This window comes from Oryctolagus cuniculus, chromosome 3, assembly GCF_051225735.1.
Source record: "Oryctolagus cuniculus isolate XC-2025 breed Fujian yellow rabbit chromosome 3, ASM5122573v1, whole genome shotgun sequence".
Taxonomy (NCBI): domain Eukaryota; kingdom Metazoa; phylum Chordata; class Mammalia; order Lagomorpha; family Leporidae; genus Oryctolagus; species Oryctolagus cuniculus.
The window spans coordinates 49,710,251-49,729,340 of record NC_142869.1 but is presented as its reverse complement, the minus strand read 5'-3'; the positions used below and the strand labels follow the sequence as shown (position 1 = coordinate 49,729,340).

Genomic DNA, 19,090 nt, shown 5'->3' with positions numbered 1-19,090 from the left:
ACTTACAGGGCCCAGGGTGTGATTACCAATAGCAGAGTGTGCTTCTTAATGACCTTTTCTCAGTGGTGACACAATGTGTATGACAAAGAAACTAATTACAGGAAAGATTGTATGCGGCTCGAATCTGGGTTGCCTAATTGAAGCTAATATCGTTGCTGATAGCTATGAATATGTTTAAAGAATTTGTTGTGAAAGCTCCTCTTGTGTTTACAATTGTGATTCAGCCTCCATGCAGTGAGATTACAGTTCAGGAGATTCCTGGTACCATAGGGATAATGTTAGCTCACACTGTGTGAGTGAGAGAGTGTGTGTGTACATTCATTCTCTTCAGAACCTTTACATGCAGAGTGAAAGAGCTGTTTCCTCATTTATTAGTGCAGGTTTCTGTGGTTACCATAAAGCAAATCCCCCAAAGGGCTTGGTCTATATTAGCTGATATGACTGTTCTGACATAGTTCTTCATTTCTTCACACACATGTAACAGCTATGCTCACAAGGCTTAAGGCCTAGAGATGGAAGAGAGCTCCAAGATACACCAGAAATTGTCCTGGCCAACTGCTCGGCACCTGGACTGTTGACACATTCTTGCTGCTGGGGAAATTTGTGGCTGCAGTGAGGTTTGCCCATGAAAAGCTAGCAATCCAGGAGGGGCAGCCGTAACCAGGCCTATGAACCAAAACTACACTGTATATGGATGCACACACAAACTACCACATAGGAATAGAGAAGAGGAAATAGTAACTCTGCTTGGAATTTCAAAAGAAAATTGAGGGGGGCTGGCCTGGTGTAGCGGTAAAGCTGCCGCCTGCAGCACCAGCATCCCATGTGGATGCTAGTTTGAATCCTGGCTGCTCTACTTCCAATCCAGGTCCCTGCTAATGTGCCTGGGAAGGCAACAGAAGATGGCCCAAGATCTTTGGCCCTGCACCCACGTGGGAGACCTGGAAGAAGCTCATGGCTCCTGGCCCAGCTGTTGCAGACATCTGGGGAGTGATCCAGCAGATGGGCAATCTCTCTGTCTCTCCCTCTCTCACTCTGTAACTCTGCCTGTCAAATAAATAAAATAAATCTTAGAAAAAAGAAAATTAAAAGTTTAAAGTGGTTTTGGGGTTCACTACTATATTCCAGAATGTTACATATAACCCCATATTCTATTTATCATCAGACATCCCCAGACAAGCAAAGAGAAAGGGAAGCCTTGGAGTCTCACAGCCCTGGCCTTGATTGAATTTCAGCTCTACCATTAACAACCACTTATTAGTTATGTGACTGAATAAGGAATTGAAACTCTATTGGGACACAGTTTCTGTATTGATGATAGGATTGATGGCATTACCTTCATAAGTTCATAGGTCAAAGGAGATAATCCATTGTATAGGTGCTCCATCAGTGTTAGTTTTCTTTCCTCTGTCTTTCCCTCCTATCCCTACACCGAGTGATGGAGAAAAATCAAGTTCTCTTTGCTGAGCGTGATCATTTGATCACTCTTTCTGGGATTCAAGGCATATTTCAGAGTACCTGTGGGATTTTGAAAGCTAAATAACTGACCAAGTATTGATGAAGGAGACACCATCAGTGATTAGTTCTGCTGGTTGCTTCGCACACGTGTTTTACACCTCATGAAAACTATGAGGGAAGTAATTTCCCCCTGAAGTGAATACTGGTTTCTTACTATGGTAATATTTAGTATGACTTCAGGTTCTTGTGTGTGTATGCATGTGTGGTACCACTCAGAACCTTGGGCTAAGCTTGTGCTTTCCTAGCAAGGCTTGCAAGTTTAGAAATACTGAAACCACATGAGAATAGTTGGCCACCCAGCACAGATGGTCAACCAATATACATTACTTACTTAAGAGTTTGGTATATTTTCCATATGTGTGTACTTCTGCATTAAGAGTAATTAATTTGAGGTAGGCATTTGGCTGAGCAATTAAGATGCTCATGCCCCATGTTACAGTGCCTGGGTCTGAGTCTCAGTCTTGGATCCCTAATCCAGCTTCCTATTCATGCAAACTGTGGGAGGCAGCAGTGATGGCTGAAATAATTAGGTTTCTACCACCCACATGGGAGACTTGGATTGACTTCTCAGCTCTTGGCTTTGAGCCTTGGCCAAGCACGGGGCCACTTAGGGCATGTGAGGAGTGAATCAACAGAGAGAAACTTGCTGTCTCTCTCTTGTCTCTCTGTGCGTGTTTCTCTGCCTCTTAATCAAATTTGTAACCTTCCCTTTTTTTTTTTTATCAGCATATCAGAAACTTAGTGCTATACAGAGCTTATGATTGAAATGTCCTTTATTACCCACCCTGAATCTTAGCTAGGGATCAGAACTCTCCTAAGGCTGCAATATGGCCTTAGGGCTTCTGACTGGATTCGTATCCAAGTAACTTTTCTTGTGGTGAGCTGTGCTTTCTTCCTATCTCAGGCTAGAGTGCACTAAAGAGACTTTGCTTATCTTTTAAAAACCCCTGATTAGCCACAAAGACATCTGCTCTACCCTAGCATCTCTATTTAAATGCTACTATTGGTTTCCCAAAATTACTTCGGTTATAAGATGAGTGGTTTTAACCAAAAGCTTCAAGAATGTAGCATGACTCTAAAAAGAAAGAAGTCTATTTTTCTCATGTGACATAAAGGTGGGCACTGGAGGCCATCCCGAGGGCTCTGTTCCAGGAGCTCATTCAGGGAAACAGGTCCCACCCTATGACTGCTCCTCAGTGTCCGTGGGTGCTTTCTGGTCAGAGCTGAGTGAAGTGCTGTCGGAGTCCAGCCCAAGGGAGGAGTGAAGGAAAGCAGGTAACCAAGAAGCTGCACACGTGACTTTTGTTCAATTCCCCATGGTCTGAATTCAGGCACAAGACCACCTAGTTGCAAGGAAAGCTGGGAATTGTGATTTATAACAGAATGGCCATGTGTCTAGCTGTAACTCAGGGAGTTCTATTACTAAAAGGGTGGGTGGGGGGAGAATGAATCCTGAGAGAGGTAGCACTCTCAGCCACACTCCATTAGATAACAGTTGAAAGAGAACAGTAGAGGCCGGCGCCACAGCTCACTAGGCTAATCCTCCGCCTTGCGGCACCGGCACACCGGGTTCTAGTCCCTGTCGGGGCACCGGATTCTGTCCCGGTTGCCCCTCTTCCAGGCCAGCTCTCTGCTGTGGCCAGGGAGTGCAGTGGAGGATGGCCCAAGTGCTTGGGCCCTGCACCCCATGGGAGACCAGGAGAAGCACCTGGCTCCTGCCTTCGGATTAGCGCGGTACGCCGGCCGCGGCGGCCATTGGAGGGTAAACCAACGGCAAAGGAAGACCTTTCTCTCTGTCTCTCTCTCTCACTGTCCACTCTGCCTGTCAACAACAAAAACAACAACAACAACAAAAAAAACCAGTAGCTATATAATGGAAGAACAGAAACTCCCTCACTCTTTTGGAGCTCCCAGACAAGACATACCTCCCCATTTTGAAGTTTTTGGTGGGTTAGGTAATTGGTGTGGTGGTTAAGACACACACATTCATTCCATATTGATTCCAGCTCCCTGCCAATGCAGTCCTTGGGAGGCAGCACTGGGAGAAGTGGATTGAGTGCACAGCTTTAGCCATGCCCAGCACTGACCCTTTTGGGCATTCAGATTGAACCAAGTTGGGAGGTTTCTAGCATCTCTCCCATACTATCTTCCTTCTCTTGTGGCAACTCCTAGCTGTGTCCTCAACAGCATCTTAACTTGTGTCCTTGATCTCCCCCAGATCTACTTTTAACTCAGAAGCCAATGGGATTTTTATCAAATATAAACCATACAGCATCACTTCTCCTTGGGACTTTTCACTGAGATGAGAATGAAATTTAACCAAACTCTACCATGGCCTAAACACTGCCCTAATGACTTCTGCTTACTTCTCTTTCCTCTCCACTTTCTGCTAATGTCTTCTGTTTGTTTTTATTCTGTGATTATCAGGTCTTTCCCTCTTGCTGTTCCTTCTGCTTGAGCTCTGATCTTCATAAAATTGCCTCCGATTCATCAGGCCTCAGTGCAACTGTGACCTGTTCAGCAAGGCTTTCTGTGACCACCCAGCTGAACTACCACATCCTCCCAGTCACAGTCGGGGGTGGGGGGGGGCAGGGGTGACATTACCCAACAGTATCTCCTTCACAAGACACATCATGATCATCATTCTTAACTACCTGGTTTGTGCGTGTGTAAGATCTAAGCTCCTGGAGACAGACACTGTCTTGTTGGCCACTGTAGCCAGAGCTCCTGGCAGGTGGCCACAAACATATATAGGTACCCTGTGGACGTAGGTCAACTGCTATGCTTGATATTTGTGAAAGCAAAACTACCTAACATCTATTAGTGCAGAGTCTTACACATGATAGGTATTCAGTAAATATTTATTGAATGAATAGAACTAGCTAAAAATTCCAAGGAATCAGAGAGACAAGAAGTGCCATTTAAGAAAACTTCCTGTAAACATCTTGTGCTTACTGTTTGTGAATATTAATGAACTAAGCTTTGTAAGAATATAGATAAGTATAAAATTCCACTGATAGAAAAACCATCGTTAACGTGTTAAGCATTCCTATCAATGTTTTTCCTACACACACACACACACACACACAATTTTTAAAAACTGGCATTGTATCATACACGCATTTTAAATAGGAAACTTGCCCAGTATGCTTGCTAAGAGAGAGTGCTTCTCATAAAGTACAAAGACGAACCTTATAATAAATAGGTTGTGTGCTTTATTTACATATTTTAGGTGGTGATTCCAGAAAGCACAGAATCAGGTTTGCACAGACTCATCCAGCAGCAGCAGGATCAGTGCTCCACGCCAGGGACCCCTGCAGAGCAGAAGAATCCTCTTGGGAATTTTATTGAGGCTGCTTATTTTTATTTAGAGATAAATCTCCTTTTTCCCCAAAGAAAAACACTGATTGCCTATCTTTTTATCTTTTCTAGCAAAAGATACTGAACGTGACGGGAAGGAAACTACCAAGATGTGCAACTTTACCTGTGCCACAAACCTGAACATAATTCAGTCTCCACTGATGGACCTGGATGGTTACAACTATGTGATCAAAATGTCAGGGGTGCTGCTGGCTTTCTGGGACATGAGGGGAAATAACTCTATTTGAAAATCTGGTATATAAATGTATATGAATATACAAGTGACATTTATAGATCCCAATATAACCATCCACTCATGAATAGATACGGCTGGCACCAAGTCATAAGCATAAAAATATTGTGGGTGGTTGTAACTGGTTTTTTAAAGGCATTATTTGCATTAAAAAAGTTTTGTAATTTCCAAAATAGTCTATGCAAAGGTGGGGACTTGGGCTAAGAAATAAAGGGGAGGAAAAGGAGCACTGGCGAAAAAAAAATGAGAAAGTACGCACACCAGTATCAGTCTTCGTGCTCCTGGCACCCGTATCTTGGAGGAAGATTCACGTTGTGTTTCCAGCTTGTTTTTTATTTTAATGCTTATTTCTTTTCATCTACTTGAAAGGCAGAGTGACAGAGAGAAAAACAGAGAAGAGAGAGAGAGAGAGAGAGAGAGAGAGAGATCTTCCATTCACTGATTCACTCCCCAAATGCCTGCAACTGCCAGGGCTCCACCAGGCTGAAGTCAGAAGCTAGGAACTCCATGCAGGTCTCCCATGTGGGTAGCAGAGACCTAAGCGCTTGAGCCATCATCTGCTGCCCCCCAGGATACATTAGCAGGAAACCGAGTTGGAAGCAGAGTAGCTGGGATTCGAACTTCACATCCAATATGGGATGTAGGCCTCCCTCTAAGAGGCAGCTTATCCTGCTGTGCGGCAATGCCTGCCCTGTGTGTCCAGTTCTCCCTGCCCAGCTCCCTGAGTTTGGCCCAGTCACTGGGTCTTCACCTTCCTTTCTTCATGACAAGTCTAGCCAGGAGCTCACCCAAGCAGCACAGAATGCCCCATCCAGTCCCTGCAGTCTATGATTCTCACTATTAAAAATCTATATTAATTGTGTTATTCTTTACAGTTGTCTATATGGTCATTGCATTTTGTTTGTTTGAAGGACACTGGCAGGTGTTTTTGATAGATGTTTTACCTGCTTAAAATTTCTTGTTTGGTATTTATCAACATGCCTGGCATCTCTTGTATCTCTCAGTTGCTCCCTGAAAGCCTCTGATGCTGGCTGGAGTTTTGCTTGAGCCAAAACCCTGTGCAAGTGGGTTTCCTGTGAGTGGAGACTGTTTGTAGAAGGAAGGGGTTGGCCAGTTTTGAGAAGGCGATGGCCATGGACACAGTCATCTCGGAGCTCTGACAAGTGGACAGGGGACTGGGTGGGAAAGCAGAAGCCTGCTGTTGGGTTTCTCAGGAACCAAGAGGTACTCGGCGTAACTGTTCATGTGAGGAAATAAAATTATGCCCAAGTCTTCTAGAACTTGTGAATGGCAAAGCCTCCATAACCATCCACAAAACAACTTTCATGAAAGGAAACGTTACCTGAAAGTTACCTGCTGCTTTGAATGAAGTCTTGGAGACTGAAAACAAAACAAATCAACATCCAGTGGACTGGAATACAGAATGTCCATTTGGGGCCAGCGCTGTGGCGTAGCTGGTAAAGCCGCTGCCTGCAGTGCCCATATTGCATATGGGAAAAGCAGTAGAAGATGGCCCAAGCCCTTGGGCACCTGTACCCATGTAGGAGATCCAGAAGAAGCTCCTGACTCCTGGCTTTGGATCGGTGCAGCTCCGGCCATTGCAACCACCTGGGGAGTGCACCAGCGGATGGAAGAGATCTCTGTCTCTGTCTCTGTCTCTCTGCCCCTGCCTCTCTGTGACTCTGCCTTTCAAATAAGTAAATCTTTTTTTTTTTTTTTTTTTTAAAGACTGTCCACGTAGCAGCCATCGTCGTACAGCAAGAACTTTCCGATGTAAGGGAAAACACCTGGAAGTACCCAATACAGTCGGCAGGAATCCCAGACCAAGGCACTGCCACGTTTCCTAAATCTAGAGTAGAAACAATCCCTCGGATGAGTGACCACACTTTAGAACTTGCACTTTGCGGCGCTGGGGTGGGGCCAAGAATATCCGAACATCCCTCACACATGAAAGCAGATCTGTAAACCACCCATTTATGTGGGTTTCAAGGAGCTTTTGGAGTTCAATTATGAAAATATTCTAACTGTGTGCCAGTACCAGACCCACTCAGCCACCCCAGTATTTCTCAGTTTCCAAAACTGATATTTGGGGTCTGATCATTCTTTGTGGTGGGGTCGTTTTGTGCATCGTAGGACATTTAGCAATGTCCCTGCCCACTGCTCACTAGAAGCCAGTAACACTTCTCCTCTCCTCCCCCTTCCCTCCCCTCCCCTCCCCTTCACTCTCCTCCCCTTCATTCTCCTCCCCTCCCTTCCTTTCCTCTCTTCCCCCTTCCCTTCCCTCCCTCCTCTCCCCTTCCCTTCCCCCTCCTTCTCCCTCTCCATACTCCCACTGCTATGTGACCACTAAAAATATTTCCAGGCATTGTTTCTGGGGTGGGAGTGGGGGACAAATCATAGCCATTTGAAAAGCAGGGCCTTAGGATAAGATGAGGACCTTGGGCTGAGAGAAGGCTGGAAGCGGAAAGGGGGTTGATGAGGCTTTCTCCAGAATTCAGACATTTCTTCTCCAAGTTCTTCTACTGAAGGACATAATTCAAAGATACTGACAAGTGTTTGTAGGAAATTATTCTTATTCCAAGGTAAGTAAATATTATACATATTATTTTACACTGTAAGTTACAATTGTTTTCCTACAGAAAATGTCTTAATAGATTCAAGCTTTTATTTAGAAAAATGTTATTGATCCATTCATTGTTTTCATAACTTGCTGCACTGCCAGCCTTCCATTTGGAACTGCATCAAGCAATATTTTGCTTTCTTCCCTGTGGGGAGCAACTCGGACTAGACTAAGTTACTGGAATTAAGACTTATTCTATGCATCTGCTCTCCCACAATATGGCGCTGGGAGAGGAGGAAACAGCTTCTACACAGCTGCCTCAAGTTCGACCAATAAACTGCAGGAGCTGCTCCTGATTGGAGGAGAGCAGCGTACTCAGTGTGTGGGTAGCAGAGTTGGGATTGGTGGAAGAGGACTATAAAGGAGGAGAGAGCCAACATGCACCAGGAACATCTAAGGGGAACATCCGAATAACATCTGAGCAGCCCCCGAGAGAGAGCCGGCCGGCGGTGTGCCGCTCCCCCGCGGAAGTGGGGAAAGTGGCAGGGGGAACCGCCCCTCCACGGAGGTGGAGGGGTTGCCAGCCAACCCAGGAAGGACCAGCAGCAAACCCGGGAAGGGCCGAGCAGACAAAAGAACAGCGCAGGGTCCTGTGTCGTTCCTCTGCGAAGAGGGGGAACGACACTTCCCCCAAATTTGCAAACCACTAGTGAGGTTTTTTTTTTTTTTTTTACTGCAATTTCCTTCCTCCATCCCTCCCTCCCTCCATTCCTTCCTTCCTTCCTTCCTTCCTCTTTTTTTGGTAAAATTTCATTTATTTACAGAGCAGAGAGGGAGAAATAGAGGGAGGGATCTTCCATCTGCTGGTTCACTCCCCAAATCGCTGTAATGGCCAGGGCTGGGTCAGGCTGAAGTCAGAAACCAGGAAGTTCTTCCAGGTCTCCCATGTGGGTGCAGGGACCCAAGCACTTGGGCCATCTTCGACTATTTTTTTTTTTTTATTCGACAGGTAGAGTTATAGACAGAGAGAGAGAGAGAGAGAGAAAGGTCTTCCTTCCATGGGTTCACCCCCAAATGGCCGCTATGGCCAGAACTACGCCGATCTGAAGCCAGGAGCCAGGTGCTTCCTCCTGGTCTCCCATGCGGGTGCAGGGCCCAAGCACTTGGGGCATCCTCCACTGCCCTCCCGGGCCACAGCAGAGAGCTGGACTGGAAGAGGAGCAGGCGGGGTGGCGCCCACATGGGATGCCTGCACCACAGGCGGAGGATTAGCCAAGTGAGCCACAGCGCCGGCCCCACATCTTCGACTATTTTCCCAGGCACATTAGCAGGGAGCTGAATTAGAGCAGAACAGCCAGGACTCGAACCCATGCCCTGCAATGCTGACATTGCAGGTGGCAGCTAAACCCATCATGCCACAATGCCACCCCCATACTGCAATTTTCAAATTAAAGAACTCATTGTGAGTGAACCAGCAGATGGGATTCTCTCTCTCTCTCTCTGCCTCTCCTTCTCTCTGTGAGTAACTCTGACTTTCAAGTAAATAAATAAATCTTAAAAAAAAAAAAGAACCCATTGTGTCTACTAGTTGTCTACTTGTGAAGTAACTATTTTTAACTGGGATGAACAGTTACGTAGATCCATTTTACCATGTCGACACACAGGCTTTCAATATTTTATTACCTCCAAAATGGCAGTTTGCTTACAATACTGACCTTACAAAATAACCTTCTGACCAAGCCTCATATCTTAAAAATGACTAGAAATTAATATCCCCTAATCTGTAGCGTAAGGACACACCCTTGTCACCCTTATTCAGTGTTTACATCCTATCATGACTTCTGTCTAGCTCCCAGAGAATAGAAAAACACTACAAATGGTGGAGGACTCTAGGTCCTCCCATTCTACAGTTTATTTCAACCAATATTTATTGAACACCATGTGTCACTCCCCCTCTTCATGGAGGAACGACACTAGACCCTGCGCTGTTCTTTCGTCTGCTCGGCCCTTCCCGGGTTTGCTGCTGGTCCTTCCTGGGTTGGCTGCCGATCCCTCCCACCTCCGTGGAAGGGCGGCTCCCTGCCACTTTCCCCACTTCCGCGGGGGAGCGGCACACCGCCGGCCGGCTCTCTCGGGGGCTGCACAGGTGTTCCTTCAGATAGATGTTCCTGGTGCATGTTGTCTCTCTCCTCCTTTATAGTCCTCTTCCACCAATCCCAACTCTGCTACCCACACGCCGAGTACGCTGCTCTCCTCCAATCAGGAGTAGGATCAGCTCCTGCAGGTTACTGGTCGAACTGGAGGCAGCTGTGTAGAAGTTGTTTACTCCTCTCCCAGCGCCATATTGTGGGAGAGCAGATGCATAGAGTAAGTCTTAATTCCAGTAACTTAGTCTAGTTCGAGTTGCTCCCCACAGTTCCTTTTTATTTTTTGGCATTGATATGCGCCTGTCTTCAGTGCCCCGTGGCACACACTCTGCTTTGCTTGCTGGAGTTGCCCACAGGTGCTTACAAGCCCTACCAATCAGGCAAACCGAATCCGGGTCCTCTCTTCGCCATGTTGTGAGGAGGTTTTTAGGCGCTGATGCGTGCCTGTGTTCGGTGCCCTGCAGTGCATGCTCTGCTCGAGCTGCCTGCAAGTGCTTATCGCCTTAATCAGGCAGACCGAATCCAAGCTCTCTCATTGCCATGTTGTGGGGAGGCCTTATTTTTCTCTATTTCTCTATCTCCGGGCATTCCTATCTCTCCTATTTTACTTCTATCTGCCAGCATTCCTATTTCTCTCATTTTACTTCTAAACTTCTGTTTCTCTTATCCCCGCGGCTTTCCGGTGCCCGCCCCGAGGCAGTTTCTCGGCGCCTCGCCCCGTGGCGGCTTCCCGGCTCTGCACGGCTTCAGCCGCGCTTCTCTCATCTGCGCAGCTTCCCGGCTTCGCGCGCGCTCCGCGGTCTCCAAGCCTTTTCGTGCCCGCACCACAGCCTCCGCGCCAGCCCTGCACTTACTATCTAATCGTGCCCCGTGTGCTCTCTCCGCTTGTGCCCCGCGCGCTCTCTCTGCACGCGGCGGCTTCCGCGAATCACAGCCTAGCTCACGTTTCCGCCATTGGTTGGTTTAGTTTTCAGTCTAAGTTCCCCGGGCTAACTTGACAAATTCCAACCTAGCTTACGTCTCCGCTTCTGGTTTTAGTTTTTCGCCTTTTGCTCCCCGGGCTGACTTGACGAATCCCAACCTAGCTTACGTCTCTGCTTCGGCCTGCCCCCGCGGCTTCATCCTCCCTAACATATTTTTCTCTACCCCGTGTGTTTCCTAACTTTTCTTCCAACAATATTCCCCTCTCATTTCTCCTGGCTTCTCCCCACAGTCCGTATCCGAGTCTAAGTTTCTTCCAGCTTTCACTTTCGCTTTCAATCCTAACTTCTTCCGGCACTTTTTCCGTCCGGCTTTTCCCTAGGCTCTCTCTAATCTCTCTCCAGTATTTTCCCACTTTTTCCCGCTTCTTCCCTCCTAGGTTTCCTATCCGAGTCACGGCACCATTATGTTGCTCCCCCTCTTCATGGAGGAATGACACTAGACCCTGCGCTGTTCTTTCGTCTGCTCGGCCCTTCCCGGGTTTGCTGCTGGTCCTTCCCGGGTTGGCTGCCGATCCCTCCCACCTCCGTGGAAGGGCGGTGCCCCCTGCCACTTTCCCCACTTCCATGGGGGAGCGGCACACCACCGGCCGGCTCTCTCGGGGGCTGCTCAGATGTTATTCGGATGTTCCCCTTAGATGTTCCTGGTGCATGTTGGCTCTCTCCTCCTTTATAGTCCTCTTCCACCAATCCCAACTCTGCTGCCCACACGCCGAGCATGCTGCTCTCCTCCAATCAGGAGCAGGATCAGCTCCTGCAGGTTATTGGTCAAACTGGAGGCAGCTGTGTAGAAGTTGTTTCCTCCTCTCCCAGCGCCATATTGTGGGAGAGCAGATGCATAGAATAAGTCTTAATTCCAGTAACTTAGTCTAGTCCGAGTTGCTCCCCACAACCATGGGCCAGGTCTTGGGCCAACTTTAAGCACATTTTTTTTCTTAGCATTAAAATCCTATGTACTTGTTTTAAAACTATGCTTTCCTTCATCTTTTCTCTATTATTTTGATGTTAGTGACTATTACTACACAAGTTATTGACTTCTCTGTCTGTACATGCAGGACAGAAAACAGGAAGCAGAGAAGGCAGCTACAAAAGGTTAGCTGGATTTTTAGAAAGTCAAACATCTAGCTTCACATACATCGAATTCCCTCTCCTAGTGCTTTACCACTTAGCAAGAAGTAGACTGAAAAAACAAAACAAAAAAAAAAAAAAAAAAAAAAAAAACAACCCTTTCAGTTCTTGGGCTAACATTTTATTTTTTACCTGGATTGATGGCAGACCTCTAGCATCACAGGAAAACTCATGAAACGTCTGTAATTTCAGTCAAATTCCGGAGAAAACACTTTCTGATCTATAAACCATATTTCACCATATTTGCTACTGATTTATTAGTAATATTACATGTTAGTCAGCAGGGATAGCATTCACATTGCCAATGCACTCAAAAATGTTAATTTTCACAGAAACTCTTCCTTGCTTTTAGATTCTGTATCTTTTATGTTAGTTGTGTGGCTGCTAATCCGCTGTTGATCTCCTTGGCTGGGTAGGGCCTATGTAAAATCACCCTGCTGACACAGGCAGGTGGTCGCAGCTCCTGTCGCCAGAGACAGCGCTGGAAGCTTTCCAAGAGTAGGGGTCTGTGACCTATAGCAGGCAGGTAAGGATGGCCAGTGTGCCTGCTCTCTGTCCCCTAGACAAGTGGTATCCCCAGACTCACCCACCCCCATTCCAACCACGTTCCCTTCCCACAAGCACTCAGGTGGCCTGTCTTTGACAAGAGTTAGCTCTAGGCCTCTTCTTGCACTGATAGGGAGGGTGTGCAGCAGCACAAGGGCCTCCACGCTCTCCTGCTGCACAGCCAGCACCATCCTGTCTGCCACCGTGTCACTTCCCACACCCCCCGCTGCTCTGAGTAGCACCTAGCCCCTAGAACCTTCAAAAATTACTTCCCAAAGGTTTCTTATCCGAGCTCTACATGTTACCGGAAACAACACATTTGCTGTCTTTAACAAATACTGTTATTTAAAAAAAAAAAACACTTTGTTGCTCTTCCTCTCAGTCTTATCTTTTTTCTGTTGTCTTAATTCTTATTTCTTAGCTTCTTGCTCTTCGAAGAGAAGGAGGACAAAACAGGTTGAAACCCAACCAAAGGGGCCAGCACCCTAGCGCAACTGGTTAATCCTCTGCCTGTGGCGCCAGCATCCCATATGGGCGCCGGCTCTAGTCCTGGCTGCTCCACTTCTGATCCAGCTCTCTGCTATGGCCTGGGAAAGCAGTAGAAGATGGCCCAAGTCCCTGGGCCCCTGCACCCAGGTGGGAGACCTGGAAGAAGCTCCTGGCTTCGGATTGGCACAGCTTTGCCTGTTGCGGCCATCTGGGGAGTGAACCAATGGATGGAAGACCTCTCTCTCTGTCTCTCCTCTCACTGTCTGTAACTCTACCTCTCAAATAAATAAATAAAATCATTTAAAAAAAGAAACCCAACTAGAAGGTATTAGGCAAGGAAAGGGACTCAGTAGAGAAGGGTTCAAGGGAAAGGTTACCAGTGTTGGTCTTGGAGCAAGGCTGGATGGTATAGGAATGTGTAGCAGCAATCATGTGGTCAACAAGTGGTCAGGGTCTAAGCAGTGTGTTCCCTGGCCAGGCTGTTCCTGCCTTCCTGTCACCTAGCTCAAGCACTTACCTGTGGAGGTTGCTCAGAAAGTTGAGGAAGTATAGGCAATGGAGTGAACTGTGTCACCCTAAAATTCACATTGAAAACCTAACCACTAGTACCTCATACTGAGACCTGATTTGGAAATTAGGGTTACAGATATAGTTAGTTGAGTTCATACTACAGTAGGATGGCCTGCAACCCAGTATTATTGGTGTTCTGATAAAAAGGGGATATTTGAAGACAGTCACATATGATGAGAAGGCTGAAGTGGTGCTGCCCCAAGCCAAGAAACCACCAGAAGCTGGGAGAAAGGCCTAGAACAATGTTTCTCTAGTGCCTTCAGAGGAGCCATGTCCCTGTAAGACAATAGATTTCTGTTGCTTAAGCGACTCTGGTCCTTTGCTGTGGTAGCCCTAGCAAACCGATACAATAACGCGGCAATGATGGTCCTGTGACTAGAATCTCCCAAAGGGTGCTGGCTTGGTACAGTCTAATCCAAATACACAGAGCAAAACTTTGTGCTTTTTTTTAAAAAAGCCTGTGCATGTTAATAATAGACATGTATATATAATACATACATAGACATAAATAAAAATACATTGCAACAATTTCTGAGCAATTCCATGGAAATACGAGGACATTTGTTAAAGTTCATGGGAAAATGGGATTAAAAGATAACTATTTTGGCACTTTTTAAAAACCTATGCATAGTTTTTTTCATAATATGCATTTTCCACAAACATGCATTTTCCACAAACTTTTTTTTTAAAGATTTGTTTATTTATTTGAAAGTCAGAGTTATGCAGAGAGAGGAGAGGCAGAGAGAGAAGTCTTCCACCCAACGGTTCACTCTCCAATTGGCCGCAACAGCCGGAGCTGTGCCGATCCGAAGCCAGGAGCCAGGAACTTCTTTCAGGTCTCCCATACGGGTGCAGGGGCCCAAAGACCTGGGCCATCTTGTACTGCTTTCCCAGGCCATAGCAGAGAGCTGGATCGGAAGTAGAGCAGCCAGGTCTTGAACTGGCACCCATATGGGATGCCGGCACTTCAGGCCAAGGCGTTAATCCGCTGCGCCATAGCGCCAGCCCCTTCCACAAACTTTTTTAAGACACCCCTTCCCCTGTAATGCCTGCTGCTCCTACTTGCTATGGTAATTATCCTAGATGATAAAAACTTGTGGTCTCTATTGAGTTTCTTCCATGTCAAAGTATGTATATCTCCAGATACCAGGGTAACTCCTTCTATAACTCAATTTAGCCAACATTTATTAACCCGACCAAGTGCCAAGAATTCTAAGCAATGGCAGCAGAAAAAAAGGCATTAGACACAATCCTTGCCCTTAAGGAGTCTGTTGCATAGTAACTGATAGGAAGGCAGAATTCTGGAATTTTCAATCTATTAACCTATGGAGGAATTCATCCATTTACACGCTGGTCTATTCAAGACTCCTTTAATCACAGGTGATGGCAACACAACTTAAGCTGACTAAAACTATCACACAAATAAAATCCTGGGCAATTTAAAGATGAAAATACGAGTTAAGTTAGAGTACTATGGCTCTCCAGAGAAACAGAACAAATAGGAGACAGACAAGGCCAGAAGAAGAAGGGAAAGAGAGAGGGAGAGGGAGAAGGAGAGGGAGATAGAGAGAGGGTAGAAAGAAGGGGGAGAGAGAAAAGGAGAGGTGGGGAGGAGAAGGGAGAAAGAGGAGGAGGAGGGAGGCTTCTTTTAGGGAATTTGCTCACGTGACTGTGCGAGCAGCTTGCTGGGCAGGCTCGCCGTCCAGGTAAGAATTGGTGTAGCAGTCTTCAGTCCAACATCTGCAGGGCAGCAGCAACACTGGCAGGGTTGCCATCATGCAGTCTGGGAGGAAACTCCTTCTGTTTCAGGAAATCTCTGGCTTTGCAGGTGCGGCCTTCCACCCACTGGACGAAGCCCGCCTGCATCACGGAGAAATGTTACAAGCTCTAAAACGAATGAAAAACATCAAACACAAACGCTTGAAAGCAACATGTGAGACCGGTGTCTGACCCAACAGCTGGGCACCACCGCCTATGCAGGCTGACACACAGAACGACCCACTACAAGCAGACTGGAATCCAGGGATCACCCTAAAGTCGTCAGGTGTCTACCTACCCCCATCTTTCTCCTCTGCGTCTTCCCCAGTAGAGGCTCCGACTGACCCACCTTTTGCTACATGCCCACGCCTGAACCGTCACTATGACCGAGGGAACGCAGTTCACTGGCTGGAGCAGAGAACCGGGAGACAGGCTATCATGTTACAGAAGAGCTGGGCACACAACAGGAGGATCCCACCAGCCAGAGGTTAGACACAGGGGAGTGCAGTTTTGCAGGCAGCAAACACATTTTGTGCAAAACCTCTCTTTGGTAACTAAAGTTGGGAAAGGGAAGAAAAGGCAGAGACCTCGCTGGAATGTCTTGCATCCCCCTGAGGCTGGAAGTGAGCAGGGATGTCAGTGGTCAGCAGGGACCAGATGTAACCGAGGGGCCTGTCTCCTTCAGCTTTGTTTAAACTACCTCTGAGTTTTCCTCAAAGGAAACTGACTTTTTCTTCTTGATTTAAATTCAGTAATCTCTGTTCTCCTAAGTGCAGAATTGCTTTTAATTATAAACACATGACATTTAAAATTATTTAAATACAAATATTTTTACACCAAGGGGTGTGGAACGTGGGGATGGAAGCAATGAATTCTTTTCCCTGTGCATAAATCCTGCTGGAAAAATATTTTCCCTTAGTCATCGTTCTGAAAATCATCCCTCTTGGAGATGCTTGTTATTTAACATTAGGTGGAATTGGCATTTGGAGCTTTTTGAATAATTCAGCTGGATTAGTTTCCGTGATTACATAATGGTGGCAAGTGGGTCAAGGGCTCAGTCCTCTTGGGTACTTCATCAATGTTTATGTGCCCATTGTTCCTCTGCCTCTCCCACCCTCATCTTCTCTTTCCACCCCCCACACACCTCCCTTCTCCCCACGCTGGAAGCCCCTTGAGGACAGAGGCCACCTTTGATTCCTCCTCCTCCCGTTGGTGTCAGACATCCGGCATACAATGCGGCAGTGTGTGCTGTACTGCACAGAACACTGACGTATGGGCAGCTCCAGCGTCCAGAAAGGTAGGGAGCACTACGATCACTGTGTAGATTCGCAGAGAACAAAGCTCCTTCAGCACAAAGTCAACAGCATTTATAACAACAGCTTCAAAAATTTCTCGATGCATGGCTGCTATTGTTGGCGGCTGCATACAACAAAATCTCCGTGTGGCTAATGTCAAGTACTAGAAATCAACTCTAGAAAAAACTTAAGTTGGTTTTTTGTACCTCATTCTTCAGCTATTTTTTAAATTTCCTTTTTTAAATAACTTTCCCAATCATCCATCCATTTTTAATGTTCAAACCTCCCTTACCTTTTTCGTTCCTTCATCAAAATACGAAAACATGTTAAACATTTTTATTTAACTGATTGTAATTTGGGATTAATAAATATCATATACGTTTTTCTCTATTATAAAATGAAGGACTGACTGTGTCACAGCTGCAGAGAACTCCAGGTGGGCACACGAAGACAGGGATGGCCCTTCCATCTCTATGTGGAGGTCTCCTTCCTTCTCTCCATTTAGTCTTTCTTAGGCAGTGGGGAAAGGGCACACATAGGGCTATCCTGAAAATAAGCCCTAACAGCATAATGATTTGAGTTTTTTGAGTGTGACTGGAAGGCAGCAAACGGGAAGGGTGGTATGGTCTTTTCCCTGCCCAAGTACAGATCCCTTTCTCCAGGGAGGATAAGTTCACCTTGCCCTTTAGGCACTCTAGGCTGTCTTCCCTTGCCTCTTTTCCTGTCTTTCTAAAGCTGGTCATATCCCTCCCTCAACTCACCCAATCCTTTCCATCCAAATAGTTAAGCAACAAAAACCACAGTGTGCCAACTCAGCCCACCTCTGCTAGGCATCTGCATACCTTATTGCTATTCTGAACACAACCCAGAAGACAGGTGAATGTTGTTTCCATTTTACATGAGAGAATCAGAGAGGACAGGTCATGTGTCCAAGGGCATAGCATCAAGGGTCAAAGGCAGCCTGGGTCTCTTCAGCTCAAAGTCCAAGTCCACTGCACCAGTCTGTCTCCCAGATATGCTGGAATGTCATCTGAAGTCTGGCGTTCATTTCCTAAAAAATCGGTAATATTGTTATTCTGCTCTCTCCCTGTTCCCTGACATCTTGGGTCATGTTGTCATGCCTCCTAAGTTATTTCTGCCTCCACAAGAATGTCCCTTGGACACTTTGCAATCCATGTCATCAAACCTGAAAGTAAAACTGCTTCTGTGAGCCCAGTGTGATGATTCAGTCAGGGCACCTGGTCGCTCACACTAGAAATCTGGGACCCTTGACACTTCCCTTTTGCACACTCTCCTTTATCAGTCGGTCATGAAGTCCTACAGATTCTTCCATAAATACATGCGTAGACACGTGTGTGCATGTGCACACACACACACACAGAGTGATTACCTCTGAACTTTCATTTTCATTTTGAAACAGTCCTAATTCTTCTTACCTTCAAACCTCTACGTTGCCTTCAACATAATATTCAATTACGCACTATCTTGCCTACAAATTCACAGAATAAGATCAGAATTCCTTAGCAATGCACAGATGACCCCTCACCATCTGTCCCTCTCCCCACCACACAATTCCCTGCTGCTATTATTTGAGAGTCCCACAAACTTCATGTGTCGAAAATTTAACCCCTGAGACAACAGTGTTGAGAGGTGGGACCTAGAAGTGATTAGGTCAAAGGACTCTAGCCTCATGAATGGATGATGCTGTGATCATGGGGCTGGTGACTTTCTCTCCTTCATGCAGTCTCTCTCTCTCTCTTTCTCTCTCACCCTTTTCCATCTTCCCCTGTGGGGTACTGCAGCAAGAGGGTCCTGCCAGCTGTGGGTCCCTCAAACTTGGTCTTCCCAGCCTCCGGAAATAAACTTCTGTTCTGTAAAATTGCCCAGTCTCAGGTATTGCTCTCACAGTACACAATGGGCTGACACCTGCTGTGACCCTGACTCCTGGGCTGGCTCCCAACCTACCACACTGTGCCTTCCCAAGTGCTGCACTGTCATTTGTTGTTCCATGAAGCCATCTTCTATTAGTGCACCAAGACCAAGCTCAAATGTCAGTGTGGCTATAAAACTCCCCCGATATCTCTGGAAAACTTAGTTTCTCTGCTTTTCACAGCTCTTCATACATACCTTGATTATAAGAACACAAACCCTTGTACTCGGAGTGTCTGCTGATAGGGTACCTCTTGTCCCCACTGGAGTGAGAACTCCTTCTGTGCACAGATCTAGTATCATCTGTACTTGAAACCCAGACATCTTGCACTGGTTCTGGCAGGCCACAGTGTCTCAATAAATATCTCTGGGTTGAATTCAACTGGAGTGGATCTGAGGAACAAGAGTTTCACAGGACCCACCTTCCAGTCTTGTGCCTGTGGTTTAAACACCTACTCACAGAGAAGCAGAGGGCTGAGCAAAATAGGGATGATTTCAAAGTATTTTACTGCCTTGTTCCTGCCATTAACAGCCTCTCTTCTCCTTTTGGACTCCCA

The 19,090-nt window shown here is 46.5% G+C and overlaps 1 protein-coding gene across 3 annotated transcripts in view; it reads left to right on the top strand.

The window, feature by feature from the left end:
- LOC127491585 (uncharacterized) overlaps positions 1-6,006 on the top strand; it is a 75,355-nt gene extending 69,349 nt beyond the window's left edge. For all 3 annotated transcript variants that reach the window (XR_016232025.1, XM_089330185.1, XM_089330186.1), the window contains one exon: positions 4,951-6,006. Coding sequence is in view for 1 of the 3 variants with exons in the window: in XM_089330185.1 (XP_089186311.1) it covers positions 4,951-5,019 (69 nt within the window). In the remaining 2 variants the exon portion in view is untranslated. The remainder of the gene's footprint in view (positions 1-4,950) is intronic.
- The last annotated feature ends 13,084 nt before the right edge of the window (positions 6,007-19,090 follow it).